This window comes from Elephas maximus, chromosome 17, assembly GCF_024166365.1.
Source record: "Elephas maximus indicus isolate mEleMax1 chromosome 17, mEleMax1 primary haplotype, whole genome shotgun sequence".
NCBI lineage: Eukaryota > Metazoa > Chordata > Mammalia > Proboscidea > Elephantidae > Elephas > Elephas maximus.
Genome location: NC_064835.1, coordinates 9,422,028 through 9,438,350, shown reverse-complemented (window position 1 = coordinate 9,438,350; position 16,323 = coordinate 9,422,028). Strand labels below are relative to the sequence as shown.

Below are 16,323 nucleotides of genomic sequence, written 5' to 3'. Positions count from 1 at the left end.
GGCCTCAGGATGATGTAGTCTCTGGTTCACGTGGCCCCTTCTGTCTCTTGGGCTCGTAATCGCCTTGTGTCCTTGGTGTTCTTCATTCTCCTTTGATCCAGGTGAGTTGAGACCAATTTATGCATCTTAGATGGCCACTTGCTAGTATTTAAGACCTCAGACACTACTCTCCAAAGTAGGATGCAGAATGTTTTCTTAATAGATTTTATTATGCCAATTGACTTAGATATCCCCTGAAACCATGGTCCCCAAACCCCCACCCCTGCTACACTGGAGTTCAAAGCGTTCACTTTATTCAGGAAACTTCTTTGCTTTTGGTTTAATCCAGTTGTGTTGACCTCTCCTGTATTGGCTCCACAGGGTTTTCAATGGCTGATTTTTCAGAAGTAGACTGCCAGTCCTTTCTTCTGAGTTGTGTCTGTGTGGACTTCGGTTAGCAGCTGAGCGTGTTAATCAGAAATGCCCATGCTGGTATATACATATGCAAGTATATACAGACAGGATAATTAGGCAAATGTGGCAAAACGCTAGCAATTACTGAGTCTAGGCGAAGGATACAGGAGAGTTCTTTGAAAATTTTTTCTTATCTTTGTCTAAATTTGAAATTACCCCAAAATGAAAAAGCTTTACAAAAGAATGTGGAAGAAAAACTGTTAACCTTTTAAGATTAACAGAGGGCAATTATTGTACTTTCAAAACATTCCTTGGTCCCAACATTAGACTGATGAGTAGGCAGTTCATTTCTAATGCTAGATTTTTTTTCTATTGTGCTTTAAGTGAAAGTTTACAAATCAAGTCAGTTTCTCATACAAAAACTTACACACATTGTTTTGTGACCCCAGTTTCTAATGTTTGACTTTTATTTACAGTAATAAATTCCTATTGACTACTAAAAAGGCCTCTTTGCAACTTTGGTCAGAAGGCCCTCCAAAACCGAAGAGTCCCATCTGATATGAATAATACATATTCACGGCTTTTTACCTGAGACATCCATCTGTCATCTCCTTGAATGTCTTCGGCTGCATGTGGAATAGCTGCTGGGTTTGAGTCTCCTTGGCTCATTCTACACCTGGGGAAAAAATGTTTATGTCATGTTTGAATTATTAACAGGGTACTTATTTGTTACCACTTAAATACTACATGTCAGGTTTTAAATAATAATTTAAGTTTCACTGTGGCTTTCCTAAGAAATTAAGCACTAAGATTTATTTTCAGCAGTCAAGAGTTCCAGAACAGGATTGCTTAAGTCTCACAAATATCTAGCATCATTAAACTTCCAGATAGGTTTAAATATCATTTAGGAACAATGCTCTACGTTAAAAAAAAAAAAACTGCTCCAAGCATGTTTTGCACCTATATCAATTTTTCACGACTATAAAAATGGTAAGCACCAAACGACACTTATAGTTCAATGAAATCTATATTACAGCTGCTTAGAGTACAAGAGTTACACACTTAAGAGCTCGTATAGCATCGATTAGAAACCACTAGTCACTGAAGATCACAATATAACTATACTACTGATTATGATAAAACTACCCATAGACTTTGGCACTGATTTTTGACAAATGTTTAATAGGTGTTTTTTGACAGATCTTCACTAAGAAAATTTTATTAACAATAAAAATTAAAAAAAAAAATCTGATAGTGGGGAAGAAGGAATAATTGAAATTCAAGAAAATTAAAAATGCTGATCTTCTAGAAAACAAAGAAGAAACCAGAGTATTTGGTCAATTCTGAAGAACAGGTGCTAGAGACGTGAGAAGTCACTTAACAAATGCAAAAGATGATGAAAAGTGAAAAATCTGGCTTTTGCGGCTGTGGGGCTTACATTAATTTTACCCAAAAAAAAAAAAAATTTGGTTTTTACCCTCAGTTCCTAAGAGATGATCTCTAAAAAAAAAAACTTGGAATTTAAGTGTCTTTAATAAGGACTCCAGAGAGTACCTAATACGTTAGGTGAGATTATGAGGTGACTCAGGTGGGGGTTCGGCAGGCCAGAAAGACCCATCACATACCACCTTGTGATGTCAGCCCACCAGAGGGAAGAGGGGCTGGAGTTTGCGTTATGTAATGAGACCCTAAATATAAGCTCTAGACCTTGAAGCTCCATGGGCTTCCTAGTTATCGAAAACATCTGTTCTCCAGAGGATGCTAAGATTCCTTAGGGATGTGGAAGCTCTGTGTCAGGAACTGTCCTAGGCCTCGCTCTGTGTGTCTCTAGTTTATATTCACTCTGATTTGTATCCTTTATAATAAAGCTGTAATTGAAGGACAGCACATTCTGTGAGTTCTGTGAACCGTTCCAGTGAATTTAAGTAGTGGGAGCTAGCATGTCTGAAATAAGGGGGCTGGGGACCACTGAGCTTGTGGTTGGTATCCGAGGAGGGTAGCAGAAACTCCCAAAGTTATAGGCAGTAGGTCAGAATTGAGGGGAGCTCCTGGGAGCCCCTGAACTTGCGTCTGGCATCTACCTATTTGGCAGCCTGAAGGACAATGTCCTTTTAACTTGTGAGGTCTGACCTAGCTCCAGGTGGTTACGGCCAGAGAGAAAAGTGCCTGTTGCAGGTGATGTCAGAGAAATGAAAAAGTGGAGATTTGGATTTATGCTGATTTGTTATTATTCTCATAGTGGCTTATAGTAAAGGACGCCATAATCTTTGTGAGCAATCTATTTTTCCTTCCCTTGCCAACTTCAGATACTGCTAAGCTTTCTCTGAAAAAGAAATGAGTTATACTCATTCAATATCTATTTACTGAGTATGCAAAAACACACTGGATTGCCAACCTGGTAGTTTCAAAGAATCAGAAAATATCAAGCCCTAAACATGAAAGCATGACTTCATTCACGAAAAAGCAAATTACAGGCACAAACAAAGGAGCTCGGCCCTAAATAATATTAAACCAAAACCAAACTCGTTGTTGTCAAGTCGATTCCAACTCCCAGAGACGCTACAGGACAGAGCAGAACTGCCCCATAGTTTCCAAGGAGTGCCTGGTGGGTTTGAACTGCCGACATTTTGGTCAGCGAGTAGGTTTTTCAAAAAATGCTGTTGCTCTTAGTTGCTGTTGAGTTGATTCCAACTCACGGCGACCCCATGCGTGCAAAGCAGAACTGCTCCATTGGGTTTTCAAGACTATGATCTTTGGAAGCAGACTGGCAAGGCTGTTTTCCAAGGCACCTCCAGGTGGGTTCAAACCACAAACCTTTTGGCTAGTAGTTGAGCAAGTAACCAATTGTGCCACCCAAACTAAAACCAAACCTGTTACTACTGAGTTGATTCTGACTCATAGTGACCCTACAGGAAAGTAGAACTGCCCGACAGGGTCTCCAAGGCTATGATCTTCATGGAAGCTGAATGCGACATCTTTCTCCCATGGAGAGGCTGGTGGGTTTGAACTCCTGACCTTTCAGTTAGCAGCTGAGAGCTTAACCACTGCACCAGCAGGGCTCCTGAGAAATAAATAAATATATACACACACGGAGCTCTGACGGCACAGTGGTTAGGAGCTCAGCTGCTAACCAAAAGTCTGGCAGTTCAAATCCACCACCTACTCCTTGGAAACCCTACGGGACAGTTCTAGTCCTACAGGGTCGCTGAGTCAGAACTGACTCGACAGCATCGGGTTTGTTTTAGTTTTACACACACATACACACACACATCTCAGGAGCCCTGCTGGTGCAGTGGTTAAGTCTATGTGTATGTGTGTGTGTGTGTATATATAAATAAAAAACTAAAAAATCAAACCCACTGATGTCGTCAATTCCGACTCATAAGGACCCTACAGGACAGAGTAGAACTGTGCCACAGGGTTTCCAAGGAGCAGCTGGTGGATTCCAACTGCCGACCTTTAGCTTAGCAGCCCAGCTCTTAACCACTGCTCCACCAGGGCTCCATATATATTTATATATATATTTTTTATATATACATATATTATATCCCAACCCAGTGCCATTGAGTCGATTGCGACTCATAGCGACCCTATAGGACAGAGTAGAACGCCCCATAGGGTTTCCAAGAAGCGCCTGGCAGATTTGAACTGCCGACCCTTTGATTAGGAGCCATAGCACTTAACCACTACTGCACCAGGGTTTCCATACATATATTATATATACACATATATATAGTCTACATGTGTATATATACCTGTATAAATACACATATGAACAGGAGTGGACAAACTAAGAAAGACAGAGGTTAGATCACCACAAATATGAGCTGCCTTTATAATAATATGTGGGGATAAAGATGTGGCAGTCTACTTCCAGAAAGATTTACAGCCTTGGAAACCCTATAAGGCAGTTCTACAGTGACCTGTCCTATAGGGTCGCCATGAGTTGGAATCAACTTGACAGCAATGATTTTTTTTTTTTAATTGTACTTTAGATGAAGGTTTACAGAACAAACTAGAGTTTCTCATTAAACAGTACACATACTGTTTTACGACATCGGTTAACAACCCCACTTTGGTTTGTTTTCTATAATAATATATACTCAACTACTTCCCTCACCACTAAAAGACAAAATGCAGGGACTTCAATATCAATTCCATTTCAGCACTTGGAATACCATGTTTACATTCTGGTGAAAAGCTTACAACAATTTTGTGAAACTAGAGGGTGTCTAGAGGAAAGCAACTATGATGGTGCGGAATTTCTAAATTTGTCATATTGGAAAACAGCTGAAAGAAAATGGGTATGTTTATAATTTGTAGAAAAACTGGTTGTGGAAGAGGAAGGCACAGGACATAAATAGTGTCTTAAGGTATTTGAAGATTAAAGGAATATTAGGTTTATTCTGCATGTCCCCAGGTACAAAGGGCCAGTGGATAGAATGCACAGTGAGATAAATTTCTAACAAATGTGAGTACAAAATGAAATGGCCTGTCCCAGAAGGTAGATTCCTCAATGGAGATTCAAGAAGAGGCTAGGTGAACATGTCACAGGAAAGCATAAAATGAACTAAAGCATATGAATACAAGTTGGTCCAGATCAGTGGGCTCCAAACATTTTCGGTTGTGCTTTCCATCAGTAGACTCTGAGTATGTATTCCCAATAGATATACACTTATTTACAGATACATGAATTGCAGTTAATTTGTACATTAATATTAGTAAGTTTTACATTTACCTTTTTTCAGATTAAAAAATAGATGTAAAAAGAAGTTCTCAATTTTTCCTGGTATTCCATTGCATCAGCTTATGCACCCCCTGGGTGTGTACGCTCCACTTTCAAGACCAATGGTTTAGATGAACTTTAAGATCTGTTTATCATTCAATTTACAGATTTTCAGAATTCAAATAACAGGTAAACTGATCTAAAATAATAACTGCAATTGGTATTTATTAAGAACTATTTACAAGACACTGTGTCAGGAGCTTCATTTGTTATGAAATAAAACCGAAGCTCAGAGAGATGTGAGGGAACTGCTCCATGATAGCAGAGCTGGTAAGTAGGAGAGCTAGGATTGAGCTCAAGTGTTATACACTTCCAAAGCCTATTTACTTTCTACCCTCCCATGTTAATTCTACATCTTCCATTCAATATTCAGTATTTACTCTTCAGCAAAGGATGTTAGGTTTTACATAGAAAAGGCTGTATGAAAGTGATATATTCTAACTTATGAAGTTGATTAGCTTCTGTTTTCTATTACTATCACTGAAATTTAGCAGCATTCTGATACTCAGAGCAAAATACTTCCATCTCGGTCCTAAATTTCTTCCTGGGCAAAATAACAAAAGCTATTTGCACAGAGAGAGTGACAGGCAAAATATCACTCATCTGAAGATACGAGGTTGGCAGAACTGGGAGATGGCAAAATATTTCCAATTAGCTAGTCCTTTCTTTCTTCCCCCTTAACTATGAATACAAGGTCTTCCTTCTTCCTCCTCTACAAGGGCAAAGCATCTGAGCGAAAGCTTGTTTCTTTGTGCCTTCAGACAGTTGGATTTTGTATTATTTTGCCAAATGAAAATCTTACAATACAAAGTAGCTTTCACAGTTTGACTGATGTCCATGGTTTGGTAACATTTTCAAACAGGAGGGAAAGAAAAATTGAGCCACCATCCCATGGGATCTTTCTTTAAAAACTAGGTTGGAAATGCATAACCCAGAGAAAATGAATTTAGAGAATTCAATAACTTGGGAGTTAGATAAACTATCATATTCTCTAAAAATAAAAACGAAGAATGAATCAGGAGCTATCCAGGGTGCAGTCTCAGTGACTTTAGGGTTTCCTGCCTCAGGTAGAAGGAAATATTTCTAACATAACGGTCTTCTGATGGGAGAAGCTGTAACAGCAACTAAAAAAAAAAAAGGTACCAACAGAGAGGAATTTGACTCCCATCTCATTTCTCATTTTACTGATTCATAATCATCTCACAGTGCAGCAAGTCATTACCTTCTGACACACATCACAAACAGGAGGCTCAGTATGAAATATCCAGCAGAATGGAGATAAAAGATCCAAAGAACAAAAGTTTTGTTCATCTACCTACATTCCAGGGAAGCTTTAACTGTTCATTAAAATGAGTTCTCTGGGAAGATGAGGCGTAAGCCACTTGCACATTATTTAGTAGAGATGGCACCTGACAGGACTGCTTCAGACTCTTAATTCCCAATTTCCCTACATTTTCTATCTTCTCTACTGGGTTATAACCATGTAATACTAGAATTCCTAGATGCTAATACCAGCCTGGTGTAGAGTGCCTCATCAGAAGCCAGTTTCAACAACAAAGAATTATAAATTCCCAAACTGAGCTGGATGTTTGTTTAGTTTGAACCAGGAAACAGTTGCAGGGAAGAAGTTGCACTAAGAATTCAAAAGATTTAGAATGCTTCCATTCCGACCTAAGACTCATTTTGTTTCTGAAGGGAAAGGCAGGCCTCATCCTGAATACCCTGCCTCAGTGGGCTGGTGGGTGGGTCCCTGGGTTCCAGCATGTTCATAATTTATCATCAAATGTCCGAGCCAAGAAATTAAAGCACAATTAATTCCTGCCCCTCCCCTGCAAGGAGAAGTAATCTTTACACATCTAGAAGAACCTAAATATACAAGGTATATCCTAGGAAACCCTATGGGGCAGTTGTCCTCTGTCCTATAGGGTTGCTATGAGTCAGAACCAACTCGATGCAAGGGTTTTTTTTTTTGTTTGTTTTGTTTTTAATATCTTAGGCAAAGGCACAGTCAATGCTCAGGGAAAAAATTGTTTTTTCCTTCATTTTTTTCCCACACTTTACCTATCACCCAACCTCCCCACATTTAAAGCTGTTCACAGTGAGGTCCCAGGGTGGGTCCTGGTGATCATCCCTTTTCTCCATGGGTAAGCAAGCTCTAAAAAGAGGCCGAAGCTGCGAGTGCTAGTTTTCTTTAGTTTTGTATATAAATTCTGAAAGCCAAGGTGGCCTGACAGCTATGGAAAGCAGAGGTAAAGAGCAGGAAATCATCATGCAGCTGGTCAATCACAAACCTGTAGAACAGAAGGTCCTGCCGTCGACCAGGCGGAAAACCACCTCAAAAAACCTATCCACTGGCAGGTAAACTAGGGGATGACCTTGGGCAAGTCACCCACCTCTCTGAGCCTCATCTCTATAAACAGGTGCTGGATTGGATAGCTCTCTGAAAAACAATCGCTTCTGAGTCGTGAGAGCCTATGGGTCTTTTCAATACATCAGAGAAGGAAACGCACAACTTTCTAAAGAGTTGAAAATTTTCAACAGGAGGAGGAAGACGTGCCCGGTCAAAAAGAGCAGAGTAACTGGTTTTGGCCCACGTTAACGGCCTCTCGACAAGAGGAAAAGGGAGAGAAGGGTCAGAGGTTCAACCTCAGGGATGGAGGCGAGAAGGGCTGCTACAAACGGCGCAAACAGGCGGCCGGCGCAGCCGCGGGTGCGGGAAGGCCACCCCGGGGGGCGTGCAGGGGAAGGCGGGTCCGCGCCGCCGCGGGGTTCCTCCACCGCCAAAGGCGGGGCAGAAGGACAGGCCAGCGGCGGGGAAGAGGCGCCAGGTCTGCGGGGGGCGCGCCCAGGAAAAAGGCTCTCGAGGGCGGCGAGCGGCCTAGCGGTCCGGGAGTGGCACGGGCGCCTAGGGGGCCAGCGCCGGGCCAGCCGGAGGGCGCGCGAGGCCCCCGAAGGGCCGGGGGAAGTGGCGGCGGGGGAGGGGCCGGCCGGTGGGGGAGGGGAGGTCGCGGGCTTCTCACAATAACAACTCGCAGCCGCATGCAGCCCCCGCCTCCGAGTCGCGGGCTCCCCGGGGCTCTGGATGCACTCACTGCGGTAGAGGGTCCGTGCGGGCCCCAAGCGGCTGCAGCGTCGGCGGGTGGCGCGTCTGTCGCTCGCTCGGTCCCGGCGGCCCTGCTCCGGCGCGTCCCTCCTCCGGCCCCAGCACCAGCGGCAGAGCCTCCACTTCCGGTTCCCCTGCCACTCAGGCAAATGGCCTCCGGAAGTCCCGCCCTCATCCTGCCCGGCCTGCGCCCGGCTCCGCGCTCCCCACTTTCACTCTCTGCGGGAGCTGGCTGCTTACGCTCAGGTGTCCTGCCACGCCCCGCCGTGTGCCCTGCTTTGTTCTCTATCCTGCCCTCTTTTTGCATGTAGTCTGCACAACTTGGATGGGCTTTTATCTTTCCTCCAGCTGCATCCCTCAATCTTGCGTTAATGCCACCTCAGTGTGGAGGTGGCATTCGGGACAATGTAGCGTGACCTCACACTGACGCCATTCCCTTTCCACCCAGCCAACCTGGCTTCCTTCTCCACCCCATGGAATAAACCAGATTGCGAAAGAGAGAGGGAAATAGGCCCCCAAGGTTAACAAGACAGTCTTTCTATTAATGAGTGGGATTTCTGTATCTATGATGAACGTACGGGTTTTGGGTGACCGCCTCTTAAGGTGATATCATGGGGAGAAAGCGAGTCACAGTCTTTTCCTTAAAGATCCATCCAGCTTAAGGGAAAACATGCATATATAAAGGCAATATCGAAAAGATTGTATTTGCTAAATTGTAGATACGTGCGGGAGCTGTAAGAGTAAAGAACAAAACCCACTGAATCGAGCAGATTGCGACCCTATAAAAGAGTAGAGAGGAGGAGCGAAAGATGCAGGTTTACAGTATAGAACGGTTTAGTGGAGCAGGACCCAGAACTGGCCCTTTAAGAATGGGTCGGATTCATTCATATTACGAAGGGGAATAGGTAGAACCTTCCAAAGCTTTAAAACTGGAACAGGGCATTTTGTTTTGCTGACAAAACTTGGCAAGACTACAGTATAATCCTGGGAGCCTAAGGTTTTAAGAAAGGAGCCCTGGTGGCACAGTGGTTAAAGTGCTCGGTTGCTAACCGAAAGGCCGGCGGTTTGAACACACCAGCTGCTCCACGGAGAAGATGTGGCAATCTGCTTGGTACAGATTTACAGCCTTGGACACCCAAAGGGGCAGCTCTGCTCTGTCTTACAGGGTCGCTATGATTTGGTATTGCCTGAGGCAGTGGGTTCAGTTTAGTAAGATTTTAAGATATACCATTATTTTTCAGACCACCTGTGTTATCAAGTGATACTAAATGTGTATTATCTCCGTGTATTATCTCCGGTATATATAACCCAAAATAATTTTATCTTCATATAAAATAATTTTTACATTGCTAATTTACCTTGGAATTCTCTTGTAGATATTCACACTATGGTACACCAGTAGGTGCTCAGTCAATGTTTGTCGTTTTAAGTGTTTTATTGAAAAGAATTTGTGTTTGGGGAACTCAAATGATAGTATAAAGAGGCAGCCAAGAAATATATTGACAACAGAAGAGAAACAGCTTGAATTATTCACCAGGGATAAATATATAGAATTCTGCACTTTCCCAATGTTGGCACTTAACTCTACCCTTTAATGTAATTACTTGTTTAATACAATGTCTTACCTGCCATATACTGAGAGATCTGAGAGAGCAGGGACTTTATTCTGTGGATTTCCAACACCTGGCGTGATCTATAAACCCAAAAAACCCATAAAAAGGCTAATTAAATACTGTTGGGATGACTGAATGATTCAAAGGTTGAATTTGTGCTTGTGTGGAACCCATGGCCTCTCTCTGTTTTCTTGTTTCTAACTTTTAAATTAAGAAACATAAATAAGGAGGTGTGCCTCTAGAAAACACTTGAAAAAAATCAGTTGTCATTCAATTTGGACTCAACAAATTCAAATGTGTAAGAGTAGCTTGGTGGTCCACAGGGTAAAAGGCTGATTTTTTTTTTTTTTTTGGAAGTAAATAACCAAGCCTTTCTTCAATGGAAGGAGCATTGGTGGTGCGGTGGTTAAAGTGATTGATAACTGAAGGGTTGGTGGTTTGAAACCGCCAGCGGCTCCAGGAGAGAAAGAAGAGGCAGCCTGTAGAAGCCTTGGAAGCACTGTGGGGTCACTATGAATCGATTTTTCCTTTTTCTTTAAAGGAGCCCGTTTCACCTGGGTGGCCTGAATTTAGCAGCTGAGCATGCTAATCATTTGCACCCCTCAGGGCTCTTACTGCCAGGGCCCCTAGGAACTAAAAAAAAAAAAAAGTTGCTGGGAGTTGATTCCAACTCATAGCGACCCTATAGGACAGAGTAGAACTGCTCCATGGGGATTCCAAGGAGCAGTTGGTGGATTTGAACTGCTGACCTTTTGGTTAGCAGCCAAACCTCAGTGCCACTGGGGACTCTTAGGCCTAATGAAACTACAAAAAACAATAATAACAACAAACCCACTATTGAGTTGATGCTGACTCATAGTGACATGATAGGGCACAGTGGAACTGCCCCATAGGGCTTCCAAGGCTTTAATCTTTACAGAAGCAGACTGCCAAATCTTTCTGCCAGGAAGCCATGGTGGGTTTGAACCACCGACCTTTTGGTCAGCAGCTGAGTTCTTACCTGCTGCACCACCAGGGCTCTTTAGTTAAACTAGCCTTTGCAAGTATTTACATACATTTATAACTCAACGTAGTTTTTAGTGTTTTGGTAAAATCCCCACATCACTGAACCCAGAAATTTATTAACAGCTTGTCTGTTGAGTTTGCCTGTGTTAACTTTCTATATAATTCATTAAAAAAAAAAAAACTTAAGGATGTATAGTAGAAAGGGTTCTAGACTAGGCTTTAGGGTGCCTGGGTTTTTGTATAAGGGCTACTCTATTGTTCATTTAACTACCTCAAGCCTTTGTTTCTTTGTAAGATAAAAAGATTGGACTAAATGATTGCTAAGGTCCTTTCTATCTCTAAATTCCACCCTTCCCCTCAGTTGCATGTATGAGCATAACTCTGGTGGCATGCACAGCCTTCATATACCACATATCCTCTAACTTCCCACACAAAAAGCCCTTCCTCCCCCATTCAGAGTCTCTGTTTTCTATCCAGTCCTAGTTGGTGATACATAAAAATAACTGTTTTCCGACTACGAGGTCAATTGGCTGAAAACTATCTAGAGAGCTTGCCCTTTAAGTTGTTTTTCCATTAGTGACAATGGGTTTTATGAATCCATCCACATTCTTTAGCCTGGTTTTCTTTGGGACTAAATACTAACGTAAAGGGAGAAAATATAAAAATCATGATAAAATGTCTGTGGACTGATTGGAGTCCTCAAATAGGCTGGAGTAAACTTGATCAGATATAAACCTGGGACTTAGAAAATACTTATGCTACAAGGGCTGTGCATGAGGGATGAGTGAGAACTGTTAAAATACCACCCAAGTGACCTGGAATACAGGAAACTACTTGGCACTGGGTTCAGTGGTAGAATTCTCACTTTCCATGTGAGAGACCAGGTTCAAATCCCAACCAGTGTAACTCAAGTACAGACATCATTCATCCGTCAGTGGAGACTTGTGTGTGCTATGATGCTAAAAAAAAAAAAAAATTTTTTTTTTTTTTATGATGCTAAACAGGTTTCACTGGAGCTTCCAGACTAGAAAGAAAGGCCTGGCAATCTACTTTCCAAAATCAACCAATGAGACCCTTCTGGATCACAACTGCCTGATCCACAACTGATAATGTAGAACTGGGAAGTGCTTTGTTTCGTTGTGCATGGACAACAGCTAACAACAACACTTGGCATTGTAATGAAACTAGAAGATTTCAGAGGGCCTGGCACTTCAAATACAAAAAAAGGGAAGGGAAAAATCTATAGGAACTGAGAATGGAAGAGGTGAGAATTCAGTGAATTTCTGTGGTAGAACGCAGGTCAGGTGGTTTACAAAAAAAACACTTTCCGAGTTTTTTTTTTAACTGTTAAGACAACATTAACCAATGTTCAACAAAAAAAACGATTTCACTTACATTCCTTACAAACTAACAGTCATTTTTGTTTGCCTCAATTTTAAGATCCTTGGAGTCAGGCTGAGATATTTTTAGAAATATAGTAAAGAACATACTATACCAACATTTTTGTTTCCAGACTGACAATAGTTAATTTGTCATATTCTTATTTTAAAACAAACAAGCAAAAAAAAAGTATGTATGCTGTAGTCTCATCAAGAACTCATGAATTTAAACATATGTATTTGGTAATTATGAAGTTTATTGATAATCAGATTGTCCCATCCTTTGGTCAGTTAAAGTTGGCTCCTGAGTCATTTCAACAGCACCAACCATCGATTTGTTTCTGCCACTTGAGTTTTACCTTTCTGCAATTTCCTGTAAATGGAATCCCGTGGTAGGTATGCTTTAGTTTCTGGCTTCTTTTGCTCAGTATGTTATTTTTGAGATTCATCCGTGTTGTTGTGTGTATCAGCACATATTACATTCCTTTTTTTTTTTTTCTGAATAGTATTCCTTTTATGGTTATTCCACAATTTCTCCATTCACCAGTTGATGAATGTGGAAAACAATTGCACTTACATGTCCTACAAATTAAGACATTTAAGCTTGTTTCTAGTCTTGGCTAGCAAGAACAAAGCTGAAATGAAGGTTCAGGTACATGCCTTTGTGTGAACATGTGTTTTTATTTCTTTGGGGTAAATACGTAAGAATGGAATTGCTGAGTTATATGGCAAATGTATGTTTAGGTTTGCAAAAAACTGCCCAACTGTTTTCAAAAGTGGTTTACTATTTTATACTTCACTGGCAGCTTGAGAGTTCCAGTTGCTCTGCATCCTTGACAACACTTGGTATTGTCAATTACAAAAAATTTAGCCGTTCTGTCGGGTATGCAGTGATACCTAATTATGGTTTTAATTTGCACTGCCCTGATAACTAATAATATTAAGTATCTTTTCATGTACTTTTTGGCCATTTGCATATCTTCTTTTGTGAAATGCCTGTTCAACTCTTTTGCCCATTTATTTTTGAGTTGTAAAAGTTCTCTATGTATTTTGGATACAATTCCTTTGTCAAAAATATGTATTTCAAGCATTTTTCTCCCTTTCTGTGGACTGTCTTTTCATTTTGTTAACAGTATCATTTGAGAAGCAGAAGTTTTTAACTTTGGTAAAGTTTAATTTATCATTCCCCTTCTCCCCCATTTATGGCTCGTGTTTTTTGTGTTCTAAGAAATATCCGCCTACTTTAGGTTCTCTAATTTTTTCTTCTAGAAGTTTTATAATTTTAGTTTCTACAGATTGGTTTATGATCCATTTTAAGATAATTTTGTGTATGGTGTGAAGTAAAAGATGAAGTTCATTTTTTTTTTTTTGCATAGAGATGTCCCGCTGTTCTAGCACTATTTGTCAAAAAGACTGTCTTTTCTCTATTGAATTATCTCACCCTTTTGTTAAAAAGCAATTGACTATATATGTATGGGTCTGTTTCTGGACTCTATATTCTTTTCCATTGATTTGCATGTCTGTCTTTATGCCAATACCAGACTGTCTTGAGTATTGTAACTATATAGAAAATTTTGAAATCAGGTAAGTCCTCCAAGTGTTCTTCTTTTTCTTTTTCAAAAAATTTCTGGCTATTCTAGCTCCTTTGCATTTTCATATAAATTTTAGCATCAGTTTGTCAATTCCTGCAAAAAGGCCTTTTGAAATTTTGTTTAGGATTGCATTGAATCGATACATTAGTTTGAGGACAACTGACATCTTAACAACATTGAGTCTTCTGATTCATGAACAATTACACCACTATTTTAGATCTTCTTTAATTTCTTTCAGCAATATTTTATAGCGTTCAGTGTACAGGTCTACATATTTGATAAATTTATCTTTAAATATATATAATATATCCTTGACATTCATGAGAATATTCTCTTGAAGTCTTTGAGAACCCCATATTTTTGAGAACCTGACTACTGCATGTAATTTTTCCTTAAAATGCAATGAAATATACCTGAAAATTTTAAGTGATGACTTCAGATCTGTAATGAGTGTAACAGTGTGCATGAGAAGGTGTATAGAACCCCAATGCCAGGCCAAGATGCACACCCTAGCTAGGCTAAGTGCTTTGCTTTTGTTGCCCACCAACCCTGAAGATCGTCTCATTCAAATTTACATTTCATTAAAATGACAAATTTTTATATCATGGATTTTCAAGCTTTCCCTCAAGATAAAACCCTGAATTCTGAATCCTGAATGCCAAGAGTCTGCTGTGTTTCTAGTGTTGAATGCATCTCATTCTTTTTTAACCATTTGCTTACTTGTCTCTTTCCATGACTGAATATGAATCCTTCTAGAGCAGGAACCTTGTCTCATTCCTCCTTGTAACCCCAGTACCAGGAAATGCCTGGTAGGATAAATATTTTTTGGTAAATGTTTGGTGGATAAACAAAGTCAATGTCAATTTTTGGATGTCGGGAAAGAAGACCATGAAAGCTAAGTGGAGCAGATGCCAGAATCAAAGTTAAGAATAGGAATCAGCAACAGGAATCCTAACAGGCTGGCAATATACTGGGAAATTTGAACTCAGGGAACAATCTGGCATAGTCCAACTTAATTCTGGCAGACAGTTTCTTGCATCCTCTGTTATGCTTTAAAAAGCTGGATATTTTTAAAGGCAACGTCCAAGTAATTGACAAAATGATCTTAGGTCCATTAAATTTCTTTTAAGTAGATATTTATTTAGTACTTACTATGTGCCAGGTACTCTGCTGGGCCATGGAAGAAAAGAAGAGTAAGATAACGTTCCTTCCCTCAAGGAGTTCACAGTCTAGTGATTGATACAGACATAAAAACTAATGATTCTACTACAATATGCAATGATAGAAAACAGTATTGAATACTCTGAAAAATGAGAGGAGGAGTATTTAACCCAGCGTGGAGGTGGAATGGTCAGGCAAGGCTTCTTAGGGAAACTGATGCCTGAACTGAATCTTCAACTACGAGTAGGAGTTGCCAGGTATAGGGTAGGGAAGGTAGAGGAAAAAGGTAGGAGTAAGGAGGGGGAACATAGCATGATCAAAGGCTTGAAGCAGAAAAGGCAGCAGGAGCAAACTCTCCCTTAAGACCTCTCAGGACTAAAGTAGTAATGACTTCACATTAGCTTTGTTTCCCTTGTTAACACCAAAACCAAACCCGTTGCCTTCAAGTTGATTCTGATTCATCATGACCCTATAGGACAAGGTAGAAGTGCCCCACAGTGTTTCCACAGAGCAGCTGGTGGATTCGAACTGCTGACCTTTTGGTTGGCAGCTGTAGCTCTTACCCACTGTGGGTCCCTTGTCATATAGGGATCAAATTATCTTTATATCTTTTATATTGGCTAACATGGAACATCAATTGTGTATGCAATAAGTACTGTAAAAATAATAAATGATAACATCCCAATGATCTGAGATGACCTGCTATCAGAATCATCTTGGCCAAGTATAAAGTAGACCTGGGATCTTACGAGCCTAGCCTTTCCTTACACTAGTGGATAAATTAAAATTGCTTCAAATCATGGATGGTCCTAGTACCATACTATTCCTACCAATGGTACTATTATTGCCACAACAAAGTGTATGTATGTAATTTATATATGTATGTACTTTTGTACACACAAGTACACTTACAATTTGGAAATTTTAAATTACCAATTTTAATTTTAAATTACCTTCATGTACATTATCCTAGTTGATCCTCATAAAATACTATTATATTGTTTATGTTGTTGTCGTTGCTGTGTGCCCTCAAGTCAATCCGGACTCACAGTGGCGCTATATCATAGAGTAGAATTGTGCCATAGGATTTCTGAGGCTGTATGTTTTTTTAAAAAATATATATATATTTTATTGTTTTTTTGGTGAAGGTTTACACAAAGTTTAGGTTCCCACTGAACAATTTCTGCACAAGCTGTACACTGACATTGGGTACATCTTTCACAATGCATGAACATTCTCATTATTTCCATTCTGGTTGTTCCCTTTCAGTTAAGCTACTTTCCCTGTCCCC

At 40.4% G+C, this 16,323-nt stretch overlaps 1 protein-coding gene across 1 annotated transcript in view; it reads right to left on the bottom strand.

Moving 5' to 3' along the window:
* Positions 1 to 8,483, bottom strand: part of PAFAH1B2 (platelet activating factor acetylhydrolase 1b catalytic subunit 2) — a 39,674-nt gene extending 31,191 nt beyond the window's left edge. The window contains exons 1-2 of the mRNA XM_049856611.1: positions 8,272 to 8,483; positions 982 to 1,069 (exon numbers count right to left, since the gene is read on the bottom strand). Of these exons, the coding sequence (XP_049712568.1) occupies positions 982 to 1,062 (81 nt within the window). The 5' untranslated portion in view covers positions 1,063 to 1,069; positions 8,272 to 8,483. The remainder of the gene's footprint in view (positions 1 to 981; positions 1,070 to 8,271) is intronic.
* Between the last annotated feature and the right edge of the window lie 7,840 nt (positions 8,484 to 16,323).